This window comes from Melanerpes formicivorus, unplaced genomic scaffold (genome assembly GCF_026170545.1).
Source record: "Melanerpes formicivorus ecotype bairdi unplaced genomic scaffold, bMelFor1.0.p_v2 SCAF_18, whole genome shotgun sequence".
Classification (NCBI taxonomy): Eukaryota; Metazoa; Chordata; class Aves; order Piciformes; family Picidae; genus Melanerpes; species Melanerpes formicivorus.
The window spans coordinates 4346930-4374377 of NW_027142370.1; the positions used below are offsets into that span (position 1 = coordinate 4346930).

Sequence of the window (27448 nt, forward strand, 5' to 3'; positions counted from 1 at the left end):
TTCCAAAAGGAAAAGGGGGGGGGGGGGGAACCAACCAACCCACCACCACACACCACAACCCAAGCACCACACAAACCCGAAATGCTTTGGGGGAAAAAAAAAAAAATGTTTAACCTAGTTAGACAAATTAGCAAAAATTTGTGCAAAACAATTTAGGTATTTAAAATATTCAATGTTTTTAAAAACTGGAAAAACTGTTCTTAGCTTTCAGCTGCAAAAACCCAACAAAATATAACATCAAAGCAATCTTAACATGAGGTGCAACATAACCCTTCAGCAAAGCTGTTAAACAGCTACTGAGGCATCATGGGAAATAGCACTTCATTTATTCAAATGCACATATGTCAGGTTTTTGCACCATATGTCATTCCGAGCTATTTACAGTAATAATTAAATCTTAATCAACGTTTAACCTCTGTAAAATGTTTGAAGGGATCTAATCACCCTTCAGACTGCACTAATGAAGGAGAAATATATAAACATAAAAAGCAAACGATGCGGGGAGAGAGAGAGAGCGCACCAGAAAGAACAGTAATTGCAAAAGTGTATTTCTTTTAAATATAATCAGCAAATTATGTAAAGTAAGCCAGGGAGTATTTTAAGTGAAGACATCTTGGGTGTCAGAGGTGTGATCAGCTAATTTTGTACTGCTATCCATAACAGATGTAGCATATTTTCTTTTAGTGCCATTATTAGCAACTTCACCATTCCTTTCTGTGCTGAAGCACAAAGTGAAGCATTGTGCTGGGAAGAGCACCCAGCAAAGGTGCAGGAGAGGCGAGGCTCGCTGACAGGATCCATTTTGAGGAGGATTAACTCCGATCTGCTGGGCTCTGACGCAGCTTTTCTGCCCATTGTTTGCTTGTTTTTCATCCAGAGAGGGAACGAACAGCTCCGCGGCAGCGGGGCTGGGTGGATTCACCCACTGGTGTCACGCAAGCAGAGGGGATGGAAGGGACCTCTGCAGATCGTCCAGTCCAACCCCACTGCTGAAGCAGGGTCACCCACAGCAGGCTGCCCAGGATCACAATGGCCCCCCTCAGTTTAAGAAGGACATCAAGAGACTTGAAGGTGTCCAGAGAAGGGCAACAAGGCTGGGGAGAGGCCTTGAGCACAGCCCTGTGAGGAGAGGCTGAGGGAGCTGGGGTTGCTTAGCCTGGAGAAGAGGAGGCTCAGGGGTGACCTCATTGCCCTCTACAACTACCTGAAAGGTGGTTGTAGCCGGGAAGGGGTTGGTCTTCTCCCAGGCAACCAGCACCAGAACAAGAGGACACAGTCTCAAGCTGCACCAGGGGAAGTTTAGGCTGGAGGTGAGGAGAAAGTTCTTCACTGAGAGAGTCATTAGTCATTGGATGTGCTGCCCAGGGAGGTGGTGGAGTCACCATCCCTGGAGGTGTTCAAGAGGGGATTGGATGTGGCACTTGGTGCCATGGTCTAGCCATGAGGTCTGTGTTGATAGGTTGGACTCAATGATCCTCGAGGTCTCTTCCAACCTTAGTGATACTGTGATACTGTGATACTGTGGTGGGTTTGGAATCTCTTCAGAGACTCCACAACCTCTCTGGGCAGCCTGCTCCAGTGGCACCCTCACAGGAAAGAAATTTTCCCTCATTTTCAGTTGGAACTTCTTGGGTTCCAGTTTGTGCCCATTGCCCCTTGCTCTGTTTTGGGGCACCACTGAAAATAGCAAAGTGGGAAGTGTTTTATAATGACTTGGAATTGGGCAGCCCAAACCTGAATGTCCAAGCTGGTGCTGATAGGGCTTGGGGGATGTGGGCCAGCTCAGACAGAGGAAAATCCCATCTGCTACTGCGAAGTCTTCACAGAAAGCTAACAGAGAGCCACCATAGTCCCTTCCTCTCCATTGGAGGCTGGAGACACAAAAGAAAGTCAAGGAAACTCTAAGGAAAGTCAAGATTGCCTTGGTGAACTCCAGTGTAATGGTCTGAAAGCAAGACCCTATCTTATTGGTAAGATCCCCTATGGGATCTTCTCGATGCTGATTAATGGCTAAAGGGTAGAGGCCAGGAGGATGGGGCCAGACTCTTGACAGTGGTGCCCAGCAACAGGACAAGGGGCAGTGGGCACAAACTGCAACCCAAGAGCTTCCATCTGAACATAAGGAAAAACTATTTTGCTGTGAGGGTGCTGGAGCCCTGGAGCAGGCTGCCCAGAAAGGTTGTGGAGTTTCCTCTGGGGAGATTCCAAACTGACCTGGACATTGTAATCCTGGACAAGCTGCTCTAGGTGACCCTGCTTGAGCTGGTGGGTTGGACTGGATGATCCCCAGAGGTCCCTTCCAGCTCCTGCCATTCTGTGATTCAGTGACCTACACAGGGAAATGCTGAGGACATGGATGTGCTGAGCCTAGAAGAGGGAAGATCAAGGAAGGCATGGTGGTATTTGCCAGGAGAAGAGGCTGTGGCACTGAAGGAAGGAGTAATGTTTTGTTCATGCTCTCTTGGGACACAATTGAAAAGCATCAAGTAAGATCCAAGCTGAACAGCAGGAAGAGTATCCTGGTGGGAAAGAGTGAAGAATTGCAACCAAGTGCTTGGGGAAGTTGTGCTGTGTCTGTGGTGGGAAGTTTTCAGCCCAAATTAGACGAAACCAACCCATCAAGAATGGTTGAGCTTGTCTTGGTGGAAGCAGACAGCTGAGATCATTGCCTGGAGGTCTTTCCAGCTTCTTTCCCGTGGTCATTCCCCAGGGCCATGTCACCTGTTTTGGAGCAGCCTGCTGTTCTAGCTGTCCAATAGTCTGGACCTGCTCAGCTAAACCTCCCCTGAGCATGGCATTGAGAAGCAGATGTGGAGACCACAGAGTTTCTGGCCTAGAGATAGAACAAGAGGAAATGGCTTCAAGTTGCACGAGGGGAGCTTTGGGTTGGACATTAGAAAGAAGTTTCCTTCTATGAAAAGGTTGTCAAGGCCTGGGCCAGACTGCCCAGGGCAGTGGTGCAGTCTCCATCCCCGGAGGGATTTAAAAGCTGTGTAGATGTGGTGCTGAGGGCCATGGTTTAGTGGTGACCTGGCAGTGGCTGGACTGAGTGATCTTGAAGATCTTTTCCAACCAAACCAATCTGATGGCTCTAGGATTCTAAGTGCCTTTTGTTTTTGTAAGGGGAAAAGGAAGGAGCAGTGTCCCCTGACCTCCTTCAAGCAACTGTTTATAAACCAGCCTCACCCAGGTGATGCCGTCGGGATGACAGCGCTGGGCTTTTAGCAGCACTCCTGACCCGGTGAAATCCATCCCTGCCGGGGAACAAAGCCACCGGGGACGGGAATCGCCTCCCGCCGGTGCCCACCGCGCGCCAGCTCTCTTCCCCCCGCTCCTGCCTTGCAGTGGAAGCCTCTCTCCTCTCATCAGCACAGACAAGGCTAATTGGGGTGATAAAGAACTGGCTCCGAGTGCTGGCGTGGGCTGGAGGAACAAATGGTGCGGTGGTCACAGCTGGTGCTGCGGAGCCGGGAGAGGGAGCGGGTGTGAGGCAGGCTCCCGGCGCCCGAAGCTCCGTTAGCCCCTGCTGGCGGCGGGGCCGGGGGTTGCCTGTGTTTGGGATGCGCTGCTGCCACGGGGGCAGCCTGCGGGCGCGGCCGGTGAGGCAGGAGCCGGCAGCGAGCAGATGCTTTTTGTTTGGGGTTGATACTCATTTCTATCCCAGCTCGGGAAAAGGTGTAGAAAGGAATGTGCTCCGAAGAGTGCAGAGAGAGAGATAGGTCTAGGCTGGCTGCCAGGGATCCTGGAATGATATGGAAGGCAGCTAGGGGAGACAGGAGCAGATGGATTTGGCATACAGCTCATCACTCAGCCAAAAAAAAAAAAAAAAAGGGAAAAAAAAAAGGAGGAGGGGGAGAAGAAGGAAGAAAGCAGCCAGTTTTGGTAGGGGGAGGGTCATGAGGACTGACGGATGCGGCAGTGGGAGCTGGGGGAAGGGAGGATCAGGCCGGTCAGCATGTCTTCTGCTGCTGCTGTGGCAGTGCCAACACGAGATGCGGTGGTGGCCTCAGTTCCCAGCCCAGGAGGGTTCTCCCGACTCTTGCAGCAGCCCTCTGGCACCTCCTCCTGGGCCACTACACATCAGGGCAACAGCTAAGGGCAGTGTCGAGCCAACCAAGCTCTAGGGAAGCTTGGTGAGGTGCCACAAGGACCATAGCTAATAAATAGCATCAGAGGATCATAGAATCATTTTGGTTGGAAGAGACCTCTAAGAACACCAAGTCTGACAATTAACCCAGCACCAAGAAGGACCAGCAGCTGCTGCTTCCACAGTGGTGGGCTCTGTGCACGGCTACATGGAGAGGTGAGACACATCCAGCACTGCTAACAGGCTCTGCACTGCCTTGCAGCTGTAGACAGGTGGGGGTTGGTCTCTTCTGCCAGGCAACCAGCACCAGAACAAGAGGACACAGTCTCAAACTGCGCCAGGGGAAGTTTAGGCTTGAGGTGAGGAGAAAGCTCTTCACAGAGAGAGTTGTTGGCCATTGGAATGTGCTGCCCAGGGAGGTGGTGGAGTCACCATCCCTGGAGGTATTAAAAAAGGGATTGGATGTGGCATTTGGAGCCATGGTTTAGTAGTCATGAGGTCTGTGGTGACAGGTTGGACTTGATGATCTTTGAGGTCTTTTCCAACCTTATTGATTCTGTGATCCTAAATGCCCTCAGTGACAAAACATTGCTGTTCCCTGGAGAGGTGAGCTGCTTCTCATCAGCCTCACCGTGGTCACCAGGCACCTCTGCTTGTAGCTTGTTGAAACCCCTGTATGAAAACACCTCTGGAGAGGTCTGCTGAGGCTTCTTTTCACCTTTAACCCATGGTCACCTAATGCAGCTCCACTAAAAAGCAGAACCTCATTAAATTTGGGTTAACATGCTTTCTTGGGGTCAAAACCCAACCTGACTGAGTTTTGATGGTCTTGTTCCCACAGTAAGACAGACTGTATGTTTTTCTTTCAGCTATTTCAGATCTTCTTTTCTTCTTGTAACAGCCAGTAGCCTAAAGAATGTTGATGGGGTCAAAATCACTGATCTGAATCCATGCTCCATTTTCTAGGGCTTTCCAAAACTGGAAAATGTATGTGGAATGATTTAAAACCAGAGATATTTGTGTTTCTTACGTCTCCTCTCTTCAGATAAACTATTTCCAAAGCTTTTCCCAGACACCAGAAAAATTAAAGGACCTGGGAATCTTGGTGGACAAGTTCCCCATGAGCCAACAGTATGTTCTTATAGCCAAGTAGGCCAATGGTCTCCTGGGGTGCACTAAGAGTGTGACCAGCAGGTTGAGGGAGGTTCTCCACCCATCTACTCAGCCCTTGTGAGGTCACGTCAGTCCAGTTCTGGGCTCTCCAGGAGAGACAAGGAACTACTAGAGAGAGTCCAACAGTTTATAAAGACACTGAGGGGCCTGGAGCATCTCTGTGAGGAGGACAGGCTGAGAGCCATGGGGCTGTTGAGCCTGAAGAGCAGCCCCAGAGAGCATCTTCTCAGTGCTGATCAACAGTTAAAGAGTGGGAGAAGTTGGGCAAGAGGATGGGACCAGACTCTTTGGTGGTGCCCAGTGACAGGACAAGGGGCAAGAGGCACAAACTGGAACCCAGGAGGTTCCCTCTGAACAGGAAGGAAAACTCTCTTTTCTCTCTCCTCCTTGTAGCAACAAGCAGGAGGAAAGTTGGGATATTTGTTCTGGCTCTTGAGAGTTATCAATTTCAGAAGCTTTTTCTGGTTCCTTGCTATGGCTTCTTTGACCACCAGCATCCATTTCCATCTGCCTGCAGGACAGAGCAGAAAGCAGAGGTTCTTCTCGAGCCCAGGCTGGAAAGGGTCTGAATGTAGCACCACACATCCCCCGCTATGACATCTGTTAGGTACGAAGTGCATCAGTGATGGTGTTAGTGCCACAAGCTCTTCACACTCTCTCACATCTGCTGACACCTCTGCACCGTCCCCTGAAAACGTCACTGCTTTTAGCAAAGCACCAAATGCAGAGTGTCAGCAGCACCTTGGGTGCCATCAGCAGGAATATTCCTCCTGCTTGACAGATGTTTCGATAGAGATGTGCAATTGCTTCTGAGACAGCTGCAGGCCTTGAGACGTTACTGTCCTCACCTTCAATGGGATCAGTTGTCCTGAAGCACAGAAGGGTTTGTAGGATTCATGGGGCAGGTATGGGACAGTAACTTATCACAGAATCAGAGAATGGTTTGGCCTGTCCAACCCAACCTGGAATGTTTCCAGCAATGGAGCACCCCTCTAGGCAACCCCAGCCAGTGTTTCACCACCATCACAGTGAAGGACTTCTTCCTCCTATCCCTTGTTTACTTTAAACCCATCTCCCCTTGAACTGTCCCAGCAGGCTAAAAAGTCTGTTCCCATCTTTCTTATCGTCCCCTTTAAGTACCAAAGGCTGCAATAAGGGTCTCCCTGGAGCCAGGCTGAACAATCCCAACTCTCCCAGACCTCCTTCACAGCAGAGGGATTCCTGCCCTTGGACTATTTCCCACTGCTCCATTGTTGACCTTGGAAGTGCTGGGTTAACAGTTGGACTTGATGATCTTAAAGGTCTTTTCCAACCCACATGATTCTGTGATCAAGAACTTCAGTTTCAGGAGCTGCCCCTGAGGACACTGCAGCTTCTCTGAAGGCAGCCAACACACCTATCACCAAACCCAGGGCTTCCATCAGCTGGCAAGGAGGAAAATGATGCGTCCTAGGCTACAGCCCAACCAGGCTGGAGCAAGGCACAACTTCCCCTGTGTCCATGAGCTCCTGGAGACCAGCAGCATGTTTGTTTGTGGTGCTCTAGAAATGACTGATGGTAACAACATCTCCAGGTGGGATAGTAATGTATGACAGGAGACACCTAAGGCTGCTTCCACTGCCCAGCGTGTCCCTGCCTCTCCTGGAGCACACCACCTTTCACTCCTGTGTTCATTCACTGCCACAGACCAGTCCAGCAGAAAGATATCAGCTCTAACCATCCAGTTCCACATGGGAACCCTTCTGGAGACTCAAGATGACATCAATGATGAAGCAGCATGGCAAGATGAATGAAAACCACCCCTAGGAGCTGCGTTTGGTTAGCACTGGGCTTGCACAGCTCTCAGACCCTCTCAAGTCTTCCACCTTTATAAAATGATTTAGAGGCCAACTCCCAGCAGGACACCAACTCAAAGGCACTGCAAAATTGTGGGTTTGAGTTCTTCTGCAAAGAATGGTGGCCTCCAGCACCAAGTACTTCAAAAACCTAACAAAACCAAATAAGGGCTTTGAAACTACAAGTCCTCAAGTAACAAGATAAATAAATAAAAATGGTTAGAATAGACCTTCAGACCTTTAAGATCATCAAGTCCAACTGTTAGCCCTGCACTGCCAGGGCATCACTAGGCCATGTCCCTCAGCACCACATCTACACAGCTTTTCAAATCTCCCAGGGATGCTAACTGCACCACTGCCCTGAGTAGCCTGTTCCAGGGCTTCACTACCTTTCAGAGAAGGCATTTTTCTTAATGTCCAACCTAAACCTTCCCTGGTGCAGCTTGAGGTCATTTGCTCTTGTCCTATCGCTGACACTGCCCTGCTCCTGCTGGCCACACTACTGCTGATCCAAGCCAAGGTGCTGTTGGCCTTTATGGCCACCTGGGCACATATTGCTCATGTTTTCAGCCAGCTGTAGGCCAACAGCTCCAGATCCTTTTCCACCAGGTAGTTTCCAGCCACTCTGCCCTAAGCCTGGAGCATTCATGGGCTTGTTGTGACCCAGCCACACACTACATCATGAAGCACGGTTGCTGTGAAGCCAGGCAACAGCCAGGGAAGCACTGGGGATGAACCCAGTTGCACCAAATAGAGAGGCTGATGGTAACCAAGACAGAGGACTGAGTTTTCAGTGTGGGCTGGCAGAGAGGCCTTGGCTTTCAGGCCAAGAAGAAACCAGCAAGACCCACAGGAGGACTGCACAGGACAGGAGGAGACAGGGATGGCGAGCAAGGCTGGAATCCTTGGGGGAAGTGCTTTGGGAGGAGCCACTCTGTTTACTGTAGGTGCTGCTGAAAGGTGTCCTGAAGAAAGACAGCAATTAACAGGCCTGGAAAAAAAATGGCTTCTTTCCACAAAGTGCCTTTTAAGTATGTTTTTCGAGCCACTTTAAGGGTTAATGTTTAGCTGTTTATCCGGAGTTGTCGGATGTCAGCTCTTTCTTTTGACTCCTAATGGCTTATAGCCATCAGGAGGTGAAGACTGCTCAAAAGAGATGGTGTCAGGAATGTTTTTTTATGCCCACCAGCACCCACACACCTGCAGGAGCCTGTGCTTGCAGGACAGATAGTTTACATACTTGAACCTGTATCCCAGGGACAGAGATATAAACATGAAACCAGATCCCGTCCGACAGCGCTGCCGCAGCCCCTGGGCAGTACAAAAGGAGAGGTCTTTTCTCCCACACCCCCCTCGAGTGACCACAAACAACAGTTGGGTCCAAGCCATCGCTCCCCAGCACAAACAAGCTCTGCTGGCCCAGGTTATGATTTTAGGGCCAGGTCCTGTACAGTTTTCAGCACCTTTGGCTTCTGCGAGCGCTGGTCGCGAAACAAAAGGACCACTCTCAGGAGCAGACTTCAAAAACCAGCTGGGTCACAAATCAAAGCCCTCAGACAGGCAAGGTGAGAACAAAGAGGCAGGCTCCAAATCAATCAGAGCGCTGCTCACTCGTGACCTTCCCCAGACGAGAGGTGTCATTGAGCCTCATAATTACACCACAAGGTACAAACAGGCTGAGCAGTTGTAAAGCCAACCACCCCAACCTCTCCTAGGGGCTTGTGATGGTGGAGCTCATGTCCCTGACGACTAGATCCTTCCTTTTCCTCTTTTGCTCCCAGAAGTGACTGAGCCCTCCAGATCCCAGCTCGTTAGGGAGTGAGGAGGCATGGGAAATGCTCTGATTTGGGAAAAGAGATGGCTTAAAAAACACATGGAAAGGGGAGATGTCCTGCACCAGAAATGCTGCTCTTTGCTTTGTGAAACTGGTTCCTCCTCTCCTGGCCATGCCTCATGTAAGTGAGCTCACAGCAAAGGGAGATTCAGTAGTGCCAGGACACAACTCAAAAGGGGCATCGCACTGAAGTGTGCCATGAGTCTGGGAGGTGGCTCAGCAGTGAGGCAGATGCTGTGTCTGTCAGATTAGCACCCATGGCTTTGCATCTGGAACTGCTGCTGCATCCAGCCAGACGAGGGCAGAAGGAAATTACTGCGCCACAGCAGCTTCCCTATCCTCCTGCTGCCGGCCCAGGAGAAGAGCTTAAAAGAGCATCACACAGTAGTGATGAGGAGTTATGATACAATCATGAGAATCTGGGGGGTTTTGTGGCCTGAAGGGGAGAGAAGGATCTGAAGGGGAGAGAAGGATCTGACAGTCAGAATTTGGAACTGGAGTCTGATTTTCAGCAGCTCTCTGCAGAAACATCAACCACCTTGCTGAACTCCCCCCTGAAGCAGGAGGCAGCTTGCAGCTGCTGGCTCTGCAGCCCAGGCTAAAGCACCAGCAGAAGCAGAGGAGAGGCCTGTTAAGATGGAAGTGTGCCCATGTGTTTAGAAGCACCTTCATCAGGGAGATGTGCTTAAGAAGGGGGTTTGGGGCATGTGAACCTATGTCAGAATCACAGAACGATCTAGGTCGGAAGGGACCTTTGAAGCTCATCCATTCCAACCCCCCCTGCAGCCAGCAGGGACATCTGCAGCCAGATCAAATTGCTCAGAGCCCCATCCAACATGACCTGAAATGTTTCCAGGGATGAGGCATCTACCACCTCTCTGGGCAACCTGGGCCTTTGTCACCACCTTTACTGTAAACAATTTCTTCCCTCTCACCAGTCTAAATCTCTCCTTTTTAGCTTCAAACTATCACTCCTTGTCCTGTCACAACAGGCCCTGATAAAAATCCTGTTCCCAGCTTTCTGATCACCCCTTTAAGTACTGAGAGGCCACCAGAAGGTCTCTCTGGAGCCTTCTCTTCCCCAGGCTGAACAACCCCAACTCTCAGCCTGTCCTCACATCTTTGTGGCCCTAAATCATAGAACAGACTCGTAGAATGGTTTGTGTTCAAAGGGACCTTTGAAGGTGATGTGGAAAATAAAGAGACTCTTTCCTACATCAATATTTACTTTGCCAGAAGAGAAACTGGGTCAGTACATAGGAGAGGAGCCTCAGATGAGCCTCTTGATGCTTCAGAAGTCAATGATGGAGCATCATCTGTGTGTCAGTATGAAATCAAATCTTCAGGGCACAGCCTGAATCTTCTGCAGTCTTTAGAAGACACATAGCAGCCTCCTGCCAATCCTCAAGGACCTTGTGCCTCCTCTTTTTTAGAGAAGTTCCTTCCAAGACCAACCTTCATCCCAAGGGAAGACTTTGGGCAGCACACTCAGGTTCCAAGACTCTCAGGAAACTGTTCCTCAGACCCAGAAGCAAAGAAAAACCACAGAACTTCTCACTTCTCAAACATTTTCCCCCATGGCAGCTGGCAAATCCTTTCCTTTGCTTCTCATCCAAGTTGGACAAAATTACTGCAGAGAATCCCTCCTGCTCCCCTCCCCCCCCATGCAATGTAATCCCAGGGGAGAAATGGTTTCATGGGGACCTCCTGCTGTCTTGCATCTGATTTCCCTCCTAAGTATGGTATAGGGAAGCGTCTCGAGGGCTATGGCTGTGACCTCCATACAGCTCTTTTGTCAAGTGCCATTTCATTAAAAAATCAGCCTTTTAACTGTGGACACATTTCAACCTCACCAAATCTGCTAATTATTGACAGTTGGTGAAGAGGAGATTTCACTTGTTCCTCCTGTTAAACTGCATCTAATTAGTAATTACTGGTTCACTGTCATCTTTACTGCAATAATCCCACTGCACATTGGCTCATTAACCTTTTGCTTTTCTAAAGCAGCCTGCCAACAAGATGAAGGCTAAAACAGATTGGAAAACAATAGCTCAGCCTTGGATTTTAGGCTGTTTACTCCCCTTGTCCTGGAGATCCAAAAGGAAGATTATTTGTAAGAAAAGGCTTCAGCTGAAATCAACCTGATTCCAGAAGATGGCCTCTTTTGCCCCAACCAGCAACCAAGGCCTTTGAAACTTAACCCATGGTGAGGACAAGCTAGGGGATGGCTGCCCAGAGAGATTGTGGAGTCTCCTTCTGGGGAGAGATGCAAAACCCACCTGGATATGATCCTGAGCAACCTGCTCTGGATGACCCTCCTTTAGCAGAGAGGTTGGACTGGATGATCTCTAGAGGTTCACTCCAACCTTACCATTTGTGTTTCTGTTACTCCGTGAAGAATTTCTCTGCCATCACCTCTTGCTTCAGCTCCACTTCCCACCTGGCTTTATCCTTTGTCACACCAAGCATGGGATGGTGGGTTTACAGCTCCATGGAAGTTCAGCAGCATCCACTTGGATGCTGAGAAAGGGATGATCTGGATGAGCAGGGACCAAAGGGTGGCAAATCAGTGGAGCAACCCCCTGGTTCTTTCTTTTTTGCTGCTACACTGAATTTCATTTGCACAAGTCCCATTTTCAGTTTGGAACTGTCACAGCTGTTTCTATTGGCAGTGCATAGCTGAGTAGGAGTTGTCAGTGGGGATGCTGGAGGATAGGCGGGTAGGGAAGAGATTCCCCGGGGGGCATGGGAGGCAGTTGGAGGTTGTGGGCTAAGTGCATTAACTAGATGTTTCTCCTAAACTTAACAGCAGTGAATTACTTAATGCAGAGAGATGCAGTTAGGTACTGGAGTTAACACTATGTTGGGATGCCAAGTGTATTTCTCAGCACCTTCAGCATGCTTGGTTGCAAGGACCCATGTCTTTAGCAGGACTTTATTCTGGGAAGGTGACCCTGAGAAGGTGCTGGAGCACGTCCAAAGGAGAGTACTGAAGCTGATGAAGGGTCTAGAACAGATGTCTGGTGAGGAGTGGCTGAGGGAAGTGGGGCTGTTCAGCTTGGAGAAAAGGAGGCTGAGTGGAGGGGGCTTGTCTCCAACTTCCAGAAAGGAGGAGGGGGTTGGGCTCTTCTCCCAAGGACAAGAGGAAATGGCCTCAAGTTGCATCAAGGGAGATTTACTTTGTACATGATGAACAATTTCTTACCCATGAGGGCTGTCAAGGCCTAGCCCAGTCTGCTCAGGACACTGATGCAGATGCCATCCCTGGAGGGACTGAAAAGCTGTGTAGATGTGGTGCTGAGGGACATGGCATAGAGGTGGACTTAGCAGTGCTGGGTTAACTCAATGATCTTAAGTGTCTCTTCCAACCAAAACAATTCCATGATTTTTAGATCAGGTATAGGTCTGAGGCAGCTACAGCTGATGTCATAAGGTGGTTGCATTTATCTCTCACATATTTTAGTACATGGCTTCAATTAGAAGCACAGAATTGTCAGGGTTGGAAGGGACCTCAAGGCTCAGCCAGTTCCAACCCCCCTGCCATGGGCAGGGACACCTCACACTACAGCAGGTTGCTCACAGCCACATCCAGCCTGGCTGCAAACACCTCCAGGCATGAGGCTTCCACCACCTCCCTGGGCAACCTGTGCCAGGCTCTCACCACCTCTAATTCTGCTTGAAAACTCTTTGTAAGTTTGAGTCCCTTTAGAAGAGTGGAGTGAAGGTGATCACTCAAGCTCCCAAGCTGAAACAAGAGCTTAGTAACACACCAGCTTCTCTGTTTGCTCTCCAAGTGAAGGAAAAGGATTGTGAATGTGTGATTAAGGGCAGAATTTGGCTCAGTTACAGTTCCTGGAAGGGTTGCTGCTCAGACCATAGTCATATTTCTGGAACAGAACAGGCCTATTACATGCTGGTGTTAATAATTTACTCCCTGGGTAGTGCTCATTATGGCAGCAGCATCTCCTTTGTGCTCTGTTCATGGCTACTGCTTCAACTACTGTGCCCAGCTCTGGAGTCCTCAACACAGGGGAGACAGACATCTTCAAACAGGGCTGGAAGCCCTCTCCTGCAAGGCCAGGCTGAGAGAGTTGGTGGTGTTCAGCCTGGAGACAAGGAGGCTCCAGAGAGACCTTCTGGTGGCTTTCAGTGCTTAAAGGGCCCTGTAAGAAAGTTGGGGACAGATGTTTTTAATCAGGGCCTGTTGTGACAGGAGAAGGGGTGATGGTTTGAAACCAAAAGAGGGAGATTTAGACTAAATATAAAGAATACATTATGGAATACAGTGAAGGTGGTGGGACACTGGCCCAGGTTGCCCAGAGAGGTGGTAGGTGCCCCCATCCATGGAACCACTCCAGGTCAGGTTACTTGCAGCCTGCTTAAGCTGCCTGCAGGGGGGTTGGACTAGGTAACCTTGAAAGGTCCCTTCCAATCCCAACTGCTCTGTGATTCTGCATTCTGAGAAATGCTTTTTGCAAGGAAGCTCAGATTTGCCATCCAAGCCCCTGATTAAATGGCTCTGGATAGATTGTCTCTCTTGCCCTGCTCACTTGAGCATCCCCAAGGTCACTACCACTGAGATTGTGCAGAATGGGAGGAACACCCTCTGCACAACCACACATTTCTAAGGCACACAAACACCAACTGGAAGCCTGATCAGACCAGGCTACTCTGGAGAACCTGATTCCTCGGTGCCAACAGATGTGGAGTCCAGCTGTGCACGTGCAGCTCCCTCCAGCCAAGCAGAGCCAAGCTCCCAGTAGGCAGTGAGCTCCAGCAGCAGCTGTAATGGTTTCTCTTCACTGCCACGGAGCGTGGGCAGGGAGCACGTCATTCTGTTTGATCTCCTAATCAGCGCTGATTCATGTTTACACTGCAGAGAACATTTCATCTGCTCCAGAAGGTCATTTTCAAGGGATGCTGCATGGTTTCAGTAGTGCCTGATGCCTGCAGTTGGAATAGCCTTTGAAGGAAGCCAGCCCTTAATTTGTCCTGTGGGCTGCATTCATTCAGCTGTTAGCAACAACATGATTTCTCACGCTGTACTATCGGAGACTCTACATCACAAATTAGCTGTCATCCAGAAAGCTCCGGCACAAAAGGGATAAGGACCTCATGAGCTTCATTTTTAGGTAGAGAAGCTACAGCAATGAATAATTATTTTTGTAGCACCCAAACTGTTTAGCTCTGAATTTTTGAGCCACACTAGAACTCATTCTGCTCAGGGATTTGACTTTCTCAGCTCAGGCTCTGCTCACTGAGGCACTTTCTGCAGCTCAGGGCAGGGTTGCACAGCCAGGGGCTGCTCCTAGCAGGGAGAAGCTGATGGGGAGAGCTCCTGCCAAGGGCTGGGCTGCAGAAAGGCTCTGACCTAGACTGGCTCCTGGTCACACCAAGGGCACTGCTACATCCTGTGTGCCTCCTTGGGGTGCAGGAAGTCAGAGGGGGCACCTGCAGGGAGGAGCAGACAGGACAGGTGACCCTGAGCTGACCAACAAGGGATTGCAGCTCAGGGAAAAGCTGAGGGATCACCAGGGTCAAACCTCTTCCTCAATGGCCAGTGTCCCAGCAAGACTCTGTCCCTCCTGCCTTCAATCCCAATCCATGTGTTCCTGAATCCAGCTCCTGAATCTGGTTCTGCTGAGTCCAGTCTGGGACTTCTCCAGTGCCTGCCCCAAGCATCGCTGGTGACAACGGGGACATGATTGCCATCAGGGGGTTGGGTTGGATATTGGTTTATTGTTCTCCTTTCTACCCCAGCTGTCTAGTTTCCTTCCCACCCTATCAGTCTCTCTCCCTTATTCCCTTTGGGAAGGCAGAGGGGTTTGTGGAGAGCCTCTGACACTTGTCTAGTGGCCAGCCCAGCCCTAACCCTTGACAGGTACCAAAACTTTAGTTCCCACTGACCTCAGCAGGAACTTCCTGTCCCAGGGGAGCTGGAAATGTAGAAAATGCTGAATTGCAAACCAGAATTGTAGGAGGAGTTGCCTCTCTCTGGTGAAAGAATGGTTGGATTTGGCCAATGCTCTTAGACACCTATGTCATCAGTGAGAAAATAAACAATGACTGTTGCATAAGGCTTGAGCTGACACCAAATCTGGGCAAGTGGCAAGCAATTAAGAGACTAAGCAGCCAGCACAGGATCACAGCAAAACCCTGAGGGACAGGGAGCTGAGGGTGAGCTCGCCAAAGTGATTAATGTGCTCTGTGGATGTTCAAGCAGAAGCAGGCAAATCACACGGCTCCTGCAACTTCTTACTGGAATATTGTGTCTGGCTCTCATGGAAGTCCTCCAAAAAGGATGTTGGCTAATTAGAAAAAGTTTAAGGAAGAGCCATATGAATCATTAAAGCTTCAGAAAACACGTCTTTTAGCAAGAGATTCCAAGATTGAGCTATAGTCTGCTTCTTAAAGAGAAGATTAAAGGACAGTTTTATCTCACCCTGTAAACAGCTAGAAGGACAACAAAAAATCTGCAGCACGTTTTTCAGTCTAGCAGACAAGTGTACAACAGGATTCCCTGGCTAGAAGTTGTGAATAAACCCATCCAGACCGAAACAAAAATGAATTAGCCAGCAGAGACTCTGACAGCAGCTCCTCAGCTACTGTTCTAGGTGACACTAAAGGGACTCCAGTGAAGTCCTTTGCTCTGGGAGAGGTTCTACCACCCTGCAACAGTGATATCTGCAAGTCCATAAACTCCAAACACCAAATGATCAAAATGAATGACAAAGTGAAATACACCTCAGCAATTTGTTCAGCTGACTTAGGCACAAATGATTTCATTACTCATTCTTGGTTAATTTTCCTCTGCTCACCCCCAGGCTGTGTGAAAGATGAAAAGGCAGAAACCCTCCAAGAAGCTCTGGGAAAGTTCATCCCCATCACATAGGTATCTCAGGTTCTTTACTGATGAACAAAGAATTGTTTCCACTATGCTAACACCAAGCAAACATCACTGCCATGGGAGAGGGGGAGCTGCACCATGTCCCCCTCCAAGTAGCTCAGCTGTGACTAAGTTCACCTTCCCCAGGCATGGCAGGATGAACCCAGCTGGAATCTTGGAGCAGAAGGCATCAGTCAGAAACCCCAACATCCCCTGACTTGTGATCTGACCAGATCTGCCCTGGATATCACTACAGAGGAACCAGATACCCTCTGTGCTGTCTGAGACACTCCCCTGACTGGCAACCAAGCAAGCAGAACATTTCCTCAGACATTTAAAACTCACCTTATTCCTACCTGTTTGTTCCCTGATCCCTGGTGTTTAAATCACTACATAATCTCCACATGGGAGAGGCCTGAAGCAGATTACCAAGCACGTACTGACCTCAGACATCTGTGGGAAGAGACTGATGGCCAAGGGGAGGGCCAGGCCAAAGGCAGCGAGGCACACAAGGCTTTGGACTGGGAGAATCATCCGGGGTCGAGACCTCAGCAGTGATGTTCTGGAAAGAAAGGGCTTCATTAGACCATTGCATAGACCAGGGGAGTGCATGCCATCATCAGAAGGGACATTAGTGTTCACCCAGACCCACTGCTCCACCCTCCTAATTATTCTAGGTTCCTTCTTAGCAGGTCACCAACAAGTAGCAGTAAGACAAGGGGCAATGGCTTTAAATTAAAGCAGGGTAGACTTAGACTGGACATTAGGAAGAAGTTCTTTACTGTGAGGGTGCTGGAACACTGGAATAGTTTGCCCAGAGAGATGTTGGAAGCCCCATCCCTGGAGACATTCAAGGTCAGGCTTGTTGGGGCTCTGAGGAGTTTGCTCTAGTTGGCAATGTTCCTGCTGACTGCAGGGGGCAGGAACTAGATGACCTCTACAGGACCCTTCCAACCCAAACCATGCTGTGATTTTATGATCAGGACAGACAGAGGAGAGATGCACACTAAGACTAAAGCTGTAGCTGATGACCCAGCAGCAAATATGCTGACTCTGCCTTGCTAATATCCATTGAACACTGCAGCAAAACTCCTTGTCAAGCTGCTGATCAATATCCACTTTTTTCCCCCCTTCAAACTGGTAGAAAACAGTCTCAGGTTGCTCAGAGTTCTGTCCAGCTTGAGGCAGGAGAGACAAGGAACTACTGGGGAGAGTACAACAGAGTACAAAGATGTTGAAGGGTCTGGGAAGTCTCTGTGAGGAGGCAAGTCTGAGAGCCCTGGGGCTGTTTAGCATGGAGAAGAGCAGCCTGAGAGGGGATCTGATCAGCGCTCAGCAAGAGCTACATGGCAAGGGACTAGAGGATGGGGCCAGACTCTTTCCAGTGGTGCCCAGTGACAGGACAAGGGGCAACAGGCACAAACTGGAATCCAGGAGGTTCCATCTGAACAGGAGGAAAAAGAATCTTTGCTGTTAGGGTGCTGGAGCTCTGAAGCAGGCTGCCCAGAGAGGTTGTGCAGTCTCCTTCTTCGGAGAGATTTCATCCCCACATGGACCCTGTGATCCTGGGCAAGCTGCTGTGGGTGATCCTGCTTTAGCAGGAGGGTTAGACTGGATGATCTCCAGAGCTCCCTTCCAGTCCATACTATGCTGGGATTCTGTGACTCTGTCATTTCTACTCCTATGTGCTCCATTCACAAGGTGCCCACCAAAACAAAGCCATCTGGTTCTCCCCACGTCAGGCCATGCCACTGGCATCCTCTGCCACAGGCACAAGTTGCAGGCAGCTCGCCCCATGCAGCCCATGCCTGCAGCCAATGCAAGCTAACAGATTACTTCAACCCCCATCTACTCCACGTTTCCTGCAGGCTACCAACATGCACCTGATGAATTCTAAGGGAGCAGCTGATGTGTGGGAACTTGTTACCCTGCCACACGTTGTCTGTGTGTCTGAACATTCCGACTCTTCGCCCTTTGCTAGCACTGCTTGCTGAAAGCTGTCTTCATCTTGAGAAGGTCTGGGGGAAGTGGGGAAGGAAAACAAGCTCCAGAGCCTTAACTCCTCCAATATTGCAGTTCCTCACTAATAAGCTATTGAGACGGAGTTGATCCTATCAATTCGTGCTGTGAAAGCCAAGCTTCTGTTCTCCAATATTGAGCTGCTTTGTTTTGTGTAGAGCACAAACTAACCTGAAAGACTCCTGCAGAAGCCCTGAAGGGTTTCACCCGAGTCAGGAAAGCAGGTTACTTCCCTCCACACTTCTTCACAAACACCACCTTGGACAACTGCCATCATTAGGTGGCAATAACTAATCCCTGGGATGCAGAGGGGCAACTCCTGGAACAGATTTCTCCTCCTGCTGGAGCTGTTGTGATCCATGAGAGCCCTTGTTGAGAAAATCATGCGACCAGCGTCCCTCCAGCCTCCCTGGAGGACAGTTTAGAAGCAAGATATCACTGCTTATACCACCCCTGACATCTTCATTTGGAAGCTGCACCCTCTTTAATTACTACCCTGTTGGGGACCTTATAATCACCCAAGTAAAAACTCAACCAATTTGAAATGATCCCCAGCACAGCCCCCAGGTGTGATTTCCAGGAGAGCTTCAGGCACAGGCCAGTTCAAATCACAAGGGCTAACCTCCTAATTAAGAAGAGTTAAGGCTTGATTCAAAAAGGAGAGGGGACTAATTAACACATGGAGTGTAATGTCTTAATTGGGATTCAGCTTCTCAAATTTGTGTGGTTCAGAATAAATGACTCATAATACACTGAGAGGTCCACTCTGCTTATGTCCCAAGGATGCTTGTTCTCCACACAGATCTCAGAAGAATATTAAATGTTGCATTTGGTTAGCTGTGAAAAAATCCAGAGCCCTCTTTCCAGCCATTAGCCCCCCCACCCCCACTGGAAAGGAAAGATTATCTTATAGACTCATAGATAGTGTTGGGTTGGAATGGACCTTTCCAGGCCGCCTAGTCCAAGCCCCCCTGCAGTCAGCAGGGCCATCTGCAACTGGAGCAGGTTGCTCAGAGCCCCATCCAGCCTGACCCAGGTTCCAGGGATGGGACATCTCCCACCTCTCTGGGCAACCTGGAGCAATATCTCATCACCCTCAGTGTAAAAGATCTCTTACTTCCCTCTAGTCTACATCTCCCCTCATTTAGTTTCAAACCATCACCCCTTGTCCTGTCGCAGCAGCCCCTGATGAAAAGTCTGTCCTCAGCTTTCTTGACAGACCAACTTCATAGTATAGTAACAGTCAGAGTTGGAAGGGACCACAAGGATCATCTAGTTCCAACCCACCTGCCATGGGCAGGGACACCCCACACTACATCAGCCTGGCCAGAGCCTCAGCCAGCCTGGGCTTAAACACCTCCAGGGACAGGGCCCCAACCACCTCCCTGGACAACCCATTCCAGGGCTTCACCACTCTCATGGGGAAGAACTTCCTCCTCACCTCCAGCCTGAATCTCCCCACCTCCAGCTTCATTCTATTCCCCCTAGTCCTATCACTACCTGAGATCCTGAGCAGTCCCTCCCCAGCCTTCCTGTAGCCCCCTTCAGATACTGGAAGGCCACAATTAGGTCGTCTTGGAGCCTTCTCTTCTCCAGACTGAACAGCCCCAACTCCTTCAGTCTGTCCTCACAGGAGAGGTGCTCCAGCCCTCTGATCATCCTCTTCACCAGTCCCATCTTGGAGATCTTCTCAATCCTTATCTATAACAGCTAAATGGTAGGGGTCAAGAGGATGGGGCCAGACTCTTTTCAGTGGTGCCCAGTGACAGGACAAGGGGCAATGGGCACAAACTTGAACCCTGGAGATATTCAAGGTGAGGCTCGACAGGCCTCTGGGCAACTTGATCTAGCTGAGGATGACCCTGCTGACTGCAGGAGGGGGCTGGACTGGATGACCTCTGGAGGTCCCTTCCAACCCAGCCCATTCTATGATTCTATGATCTCTGGAGGTCCCTTCCCACCCCCACCATTCTATGACTCTGTGATGCTAGGCAGCAGTCGCTCACAGATACACCTTCAGCAGCTAGACCTTACGAGGACCATTTCAATATGCATGAGCGTGCCTGTAGGTAGGTATCTACACAGACACATGCACACTTGTGCAGACAGTACATCTGCTCCGTGGAGACAGTGTGTTGTAGCTCTTGTAAATACACCTTCATTCAACTTTCATCACATTGTTCATTAGTGGTTTAAATTTTGCATAATTTGGCAGCTGCCTCTGGCGTTTCTTGAGAGGTGCTGTAATTTATTCCATATGGAAGTCAGTCGCTGTACTAAAAAGGAGTTATCAGGTTCAGTGAACCAGAGCTGTATTTGTCTAGAAGGAGGTGTCAGATGCTAAGCTAAATATGACAGGAGTTAACCAAAGTCTCCCAGCTGACAGATTCTGAGGGGTTTCTGGAGTGTTTGGTGTAAACAGGTTCAAAGCTAATACACACATCGCGAGACGCCGAGGATGCCGGCAGGGCAAGAGAAGCACTGGGGGATGAAGCTCTGGGTGTCCTGGGGCACCCCAGAGCCCAGGGAGCAAAACATCCCTCTGATCTGCACCCAAATTTTGGGGTGGTTGCACTACCCCAGGATTCCAGAGGCTGAGGTTCTCAACATTCCAAGGCCAGCCCCGTACTGTACCTCTGCATCTTCAAGCCCATTGGGTCTCTGTTATCTGCTGAGTGTTTCTGAGCTCTTCTCACCCATTTGGGGTCCTTTTGGGAACGCTGAGAAATTCCTCCACCTCTGTCTGCTGTCCTGTCCAGCCAGGCCACCGCTGTCCCCATCAAGGAGCATCTCCTGCTCTCAGCTGCAGCCCCAGTGCCCCCTCCCGAGGACCCACTGGATGCAAAGTGAGCGAGCTTGGGGGATTTTTGTGCTTGATTGACATAATTAAAGGAGCAGTTTCAATGTTTACTCTGCAAGCAGCCACAGCAGTTTAAGGTGTCACTGCTGGCAGCTGCTTAGTCTAAACAAACTCCAGCGAGGGTTTAGCTGGACGCAGAGACTTTGTGCCTCAGAGGAGGGAGAGCAGCAGCAGGAAGCGTCCTGCACACACGGTCACAATGAGAGTCTCTCCAGCAGAAAGCCAACAACACAAGGACCAGGGAGGGGTCTTCTACCTCACACACACTTCTGCAGTGGTTTAAGCTGAGGAAAACACTCTTCCAGCACCACAAAAACATGGGCTGAGCACTGGCTACCCACCAATAGAATCTCTGTTTCTCATGGCTAGAGTGACTCAGGATGTTGACCCTGCTGCTGCAGCTCTGCCACAAGACCAGGATGATGTGGAGGTGAAGAACAAGCAGAAATGCTTGCTCCTTGTCTATGGACACAAATACTCCTGCTCCTCACTCCTCTCTCACCTTTTGCCCACTGCCAACAGCTCCAGATTTATCTCTCCTTCATAACCATTGCAGTCAGCACTAGGGCCTCCTCTTGTCTAGCCTAACACCCATGAGCTCCTGGAGCCCATTCTCAGACCTTCTGCTGTGCTCTAGACACAACTCTGAGGTTGCTTGTCCCATGGGTCAGAGACTTGACAAAAGGAGATAAGAAGAGCTTACATTCTTTAATCTCCACTGCCAGGCATTACCTTCAAGTGTCTACAGCAGATATTGCTGGTGGCCTGAGCTTGTCCACCACTTGTCCAGACCACAGGATCCAAGTGCCACTAGACCAGGGCTCTTCCACCACAGAGTTCAGCCTACACAGGAACCTGAGACTGCACTCTACACAGACCTGGGTAGTCTACACTGCTTCAACTCTGCAAGGAGTTGGAATGTGGACAAAGCTACTGGAGATTCTTGGATGATGTCTGGGAGAAACCTCCACCATTTTCCAAATTTCACCAGAACTGCCTGACAAAAGGATCCTCAGAAGCATCTGAATAAAGGGAACTGTCTGAGGGAATAGAAGTCCAGCACGATCCAGGGCATGCAGTTGTTCCCACACATCTCTGTGACATGCAGCTCCTAAAGACTGCTCCCAGGTACATCCCATAAATCATAGAATCACTTTGGTTGGAAAAGAACTTTAAGATCATTGAGACCAACCATCAACCCAGCACTGCCAGGTCACCACTAAACCACGCTCCTCAGCACCACATCCACACAACTTCAAAATCCCTCCAGGGATGGAATCACCACCACTGCCCTGGGCAGCCTATTCCAGATGTTGACAACCCTTATGGGGAAGAAATTGTTCCTCATGTCCAGCCTAAAACCTCCCCTGGCACAACATGAGATTATTTCCTCTTATCCTATCACTTGTTCTGTGGGAAAAGAGGTCAACACCCAGCTCAATCCAATGTCCTTTCAGGAACTTCACAGAATCATAGAATCAATACGGTTGGAAAAGACCTCAAAGATCATCAAGTCCAACCTGTCACCCAACACCTCATGACTACTAGACCATGGCACCAAGAGCCACGTCCAATCCCCTCTGGAACACCTCCAGGGATGGTGACTCCACCACTTCCCTGGGCAGCACATTCACGGAATCACAGAATCACCAAGGCTGGAAGAGACCTCAAAGATCATCGAGTCCAACCTGTCACCACAGACCTCATGACTAAACCATGGCACCAAGTGCCACGTCCAATGCCCTCTTGAACACCTCCAGGGATGGTGACTCCACCACCTCCCTGGGCAGCACATTCACAGAATCACCGAATCACCAAGGCTGGAAGAGACCTCAAAGATCATCAAGTCCAACCTGTCGCCACAGACCTCATGACTAGACCATGGCACCAAGTGCCACGTCCAATGCCCTCTTGAACACCTCCAGGGATGGTGACTCCACCACCCCCTTGGGCAGCCCATTCCAACGGCCAGAAGGCCTCCCCTCCACCTCCTTTTCTCCAGGCTGCACAACCCCAGTTCCCTCAGCTGCTCCTCACAAGACTGCTGCTCCAGACCCTTCGCCAGCTCCGTCACCCATCTCCGGGCGCGCTCCTTTTGTCTCCTGGCTGCCGCGAACCTGCGACTTGCCGGTATTAAAGCTGCCAGCAGGGACATTATTTATAAACCCTCACCCAGCATACATCTGCCCAAAACAACTGACACCGTGTTCCCCGCGTGGCATATGCGGGCTGAAAATAAACATTGCTGCTATCTGCTCGCTGCTGCAAGGGAGCGGCCAAGCAGCAGGAAATGCATGAAACATGGGGAAGGAACGGCGCGCCGCCGAGCTCGGCGGTGGGAGGGAGCTTGGAGAGCAGGGAAGGCGGCCCTGGGAGTTAAAATACACAGCAGGCAAAAGGGAAGAGAGAAGCCAAGAGAGCTGAAAAAAATAAAAAAAAAGAGGAAAAAAAAATGGCACAAGAGACGAGAGAGGCAGCTGGGGGAGTTAAAACATGCAGATGGAGAGATGGCTGAGAGAGAGGAAAGACCTGGATCCAAGTGGAAAGACGGCGACCGGGAACTGGCCACTTAAAATAAACTTTCTGGAATGTCGAGATGCCAAGGAGGGAGGAAGCAGAGCTCTGCAGGGAGCTGAGAACCGCTGCTGGCAGCGCGTGGCACGGGGGCAGCTCCCGCCCGGCGGCGCTCTCACCCGCGGCCCGCTGGGCAATGCGCTCCCTCACCGCAGCCCCGGATGCAGGTGACTTGATAGAGGATCCAGATTGTGACTCCCCATCCCTGAGCTCCAGCCTCCAAACAAGGAGCTGTCACTCTTGTCCCTCTCAATCCAAGGGTTTCCACGGAGGAGCTGCTAATCCATGCCTTCACCTGACTCTACTAAAAACACCCCAGGCTAACTCAAATGCTACCAAACTAGAAAAGTTCAACTCCTCACCAGATGCTCCAAGTCTTTTCCTCAATGAGTTTTCACCTCTGACTCTGCCCTTCAGCACAAAGCTTTAAAAGACTTCTGAGCTGACACCAGGACTGCAGCGCCCTCGGCCACGGGCAGGGATGTTCTCAGAGGACCCCAGCACAGTGAGGGTTGAAAGCAACTTCTGAGGATCACCTAATCTAACCCTCCTGCTCAAGCAGGGTCACTCACAGCAGCTTGCCCAGGATCCCAATGTCCAGGTGGGTTTGGAATCTCTCCAGAGAAGGAGACTCCACAACCTCTCTGGGCAGCCTGCTCTGGGTCTCCAGCACCCTCACAGCAAGGAAGTTTTTCCTCCTGTTCAGATGAACTTCCTGGTTCCAGTTTGTGCTCATTGTCCCTTGTCGCTGGGCACCACTGAAACCATGTCCCTCAGCACCACACCTACACAGCTTTTCTACCCCACCAGGGATGGGGAGTCCACTAGTACCCTGGACAGCCTGGATCAGGCCTGGATAACCCTTTAGTGGAAGAAATTGTTCCTAATGTCCAACCTCCCCTGGCACAACTTGAGGCTGTCTCCTCTTGTCCTTTAGCATGCTCCTTGGGAGAAGAGACTGAACTCACCTTGCTCCAACCTCCTTTCAGACAGCTGTAGAGAGCCAGAAGGTTTCTCCTCAGCCTCCTTTTCTCCAGGCTGAACAACCCCAGGTCCCTCAGGTGCTCCTCACAAGACTTCTACTTTAGATGTTCCCCTTCTCTGGACACATTCCATCACCTCAATGTCCTTCTTGGAGTGAAAGCCCAAAACTGAGCTCAATATTTGAGGTGTGGCCTCACCAGCACTGAGGACTGGTCACTGCCCTGGTCCTTCTGGTCATACTATTGCTGATGCAAGCCAGTCCTTTGGGGTTTTTCCCCAGGACAAGCCAGTTTTACTTGAGCTCATGGATGCTTAGCACAACCCATGATAGTCCTCAGTGTGTCCTTTGCAGACAAGAATTTTAAGACCATTCTTCCACAAAATGTTTGCACATTAAAGATTTTTGTCTGTTCATGTTGATAACCAGGATTGCAAAACTCCTCTGGACTGCAGCAATAAAGTAGTTTACCCTCTGGGGTGATCTTCTCTGGATGAAGTAAACACCAGTGTAGGGTTAGACAGGAACCAGTGCCTGCATGAAGCCCCCAGGCCACACAGCCACTTTGGTCTGAAGCCTCAGAGAGACAGAAAGGCAGAAAGAATGAGCTCTGTGTAAGAACATCACAAATCAGTGGCATTTCTGAAGTGTCTGGCATGTGGACAGATGAAAACAGAAGTCCTCTCAACTGACAACAGTAAAGCAGCTTTGATGGGATTATAAAGGCTGGAATCATGCATCTGAATTTGAAGCAGGGAAGCTGCCAAGATGCTGGGCTACAAAGACAGAGAGACAGTCCCTGCTCTTCATACATGTGACTTTGAGCAAGCCCTGAGTAAGGTATTCCAGAGTAAGACATGGTCAGTCCTGAGCACCTGTCCTGCAGGTAGATCATAGGCTGGGAGGATCCTGTGGGTGACACAGGGACCAGGGGAGGCTGCAGAGCTTTTTACTGTCAAGGAGAAGCATGAAGTAAAAATCACAGAACCACAGAATGGTTTGGGTGAGAAGGGATCTTTCTTCCAGTCCAACTCCCCTGCAGTCAGCAGGGACATCTGCAGCTAGAGCAGGCTGCTCAGAGCCCTGTTCAGCCTGATCTGAAATGTTTCCAGGGATGGGGCATCTCCCACCTCTCTGGACAGCCTGGGCTGGGATCTCACCACCCTCAGTGTAAAACATTTCTTCCTTGTCTCCAGTCTGAATCTCCTCTTCTAGTTTCAAACCATCACCCCTTGTCCTGTCACAAGAGGCCCCGATAAAAAGCCTGTCCCCAGCTTACTTCTTGGCCCCATTAAGCACTGAAGAGCCACCAGAAGGTCTCTCTGGAGCCTTCTCCAGGCTGAACAACCCCAACTCCCTCATCCTGGCCTCACAGCAGGGGTGTTTCAGCCCTTGGAATATTTTTGCTTTGCACAAAATCAGGGTGACTGGAATCCATCCCTTGTCATTGTGTGTGTCCAGCAGCATCTCCAAACAGTGGCATGCAGCATTACCATGACTGTGCCACCACCACAGTCCCTTTGAGAAAGAGAGCAAGCCAGTGTATTCTGGCTGGAAAGGACTTCCTTCAGAGTTCCCAAAAGAGAGTCTGTATGCCCTCCCCATAGCCAGGCCTTGGGAGGTATACATCTTGGTGACCACCTCCAGGTGCTGGAGGGCTACTAGAATACATCAGTGTGTTTAAACTTAGATGTTAAAGATCAGTCTCTAAACGTACAGGAGCAGCCCTGACCCTTCCATTAAGGACATAACATTGCCCGGGGGTGTTTCTACAAGGGTAAACAAGGCTAACCACAGCTAGGGGTTATCCCTAATGGTACTAATTGCTATTTACTTTGTCAGAGGAGTGGCTTAGCCATTATCAACAGATTTGTTTAAAGAGTGCTTCCAGCTTGGCTGTCTGGACAAAGGTAGCAAGCCCTTTAGCACCTCCATCTTTCAATGCCCTAATCAGTCTCCAGAGGTTGGCAAGGTGATCCCCACCCCATGGATCATTCATGCTGAAATGAACTGCTGATGAGTGTCCTAAGGAGCTAGGAGCATCCAGAAGCTCCAAACAGACTCACAGCATCTCTGGGCAGAAGAAAAAGTAGAGGTGATGGAAATGAGGGTGGGAAATGACAACAGAGAGGGCAACAGGGGTGGGGTTTTGTTTGGTTTGTTTTTTTTTTTTTTCTTTTGCTATTAAGAGCTCTGAGAGGAGATAATTAGACATGAAATAGTAACCCAGCCCTTTCCTGCCAGCTCTCCTAGCACTGATGCCCCATTGAGAAATCTTCCAAGAGAGATTCTGGCTTTAACAGTGATAGAGAACAAGCTTCTGCACAATATGTGATGCACATGCTCTTCTAAGGAAGTCCAAGCCACAGGGCATCACTGAAAAAAAGTGCAAGTGAATTCCAACAGGGCATAAGCAAGGCCAACAGTGGCCAAGGTGGTCTGGATGGGCCATGTGGTCAGCAAGCCCCTACAGTCCCAATCACTGGCTGAACAGCAGCAAAGACCTTCAGTCTGACTCCACATGGCAGCTCTAACGAGGACTGAAAGCCTATAGACACTTTTCCACCGAGTTCAGAGAGTTTGGGGTCACACTGACCTACAGAGCAGAGTTACTCAAAATGCTGGAGTCTCAGAAAGTTCATTTCAAATAATCACATTGATATCATACCTGATCAGCCTCCAGCTATGGTAGAAAAGAGAATCATAGAGCTGTTTTGGTTGGAAGAGAGCTTTAAGATAGGATGGGATGGGATGGGATGGGATGGAATGGAATGGAATGGAATGGAATGGAATGGAATGGAATGGAATGGAATGGAATGGAATGGAATGGAATGGAATGGAATGGAATAGAATAGAATAGAATAGAATAGAATAGAATAGAATAGAATAGAATAGAATAGAATAGAATAGAATAGAATAGAATAGAATAGAATAGAATAGAATAGACCAGACCAGGTTGTAAAAGATCTCCAAGGTCACCACTTCCAACGTATCACCCAACACCATCTAATCAACTAAACCTTGGCACCAAGCACCCCATCCAGTCTCTTCCTACACACCTCCAGTGATGGTGACTCCACCACCTCCCTGGGCAGCACATTCCAATGGCCAATCTCTCTTTCTGTGAAGATCATGGAGTCCAACATTAACCCAGCACTGCCAAGTTCACACCTAAACCATGTCCCTCAGCATCACATC

General features: G+C 49.8%; 1 protein-coding gene across 1 annotated transcript in view; it reads right to left on the reverse strand.

Annotated features, from left to right (window-relative positions):
* Nucleotides 1-27448, reverse strand: part of SFXN5 (sideroflexin 5) — a 95526-nt gene that overhangs the window by 2942 nt on the left and 65136 nt on the right. The window contains exon 13 of the mRNA XM_068149421.1: nucleotides 16260-16377. Coding sequence (XP_068005522.1) covers nucleotides 16260-16377 — 118 coding nt within the window. The remainder of the gene's footprint in view (nucleotides 1-16259; nucleotides 16378-27448) is intronic.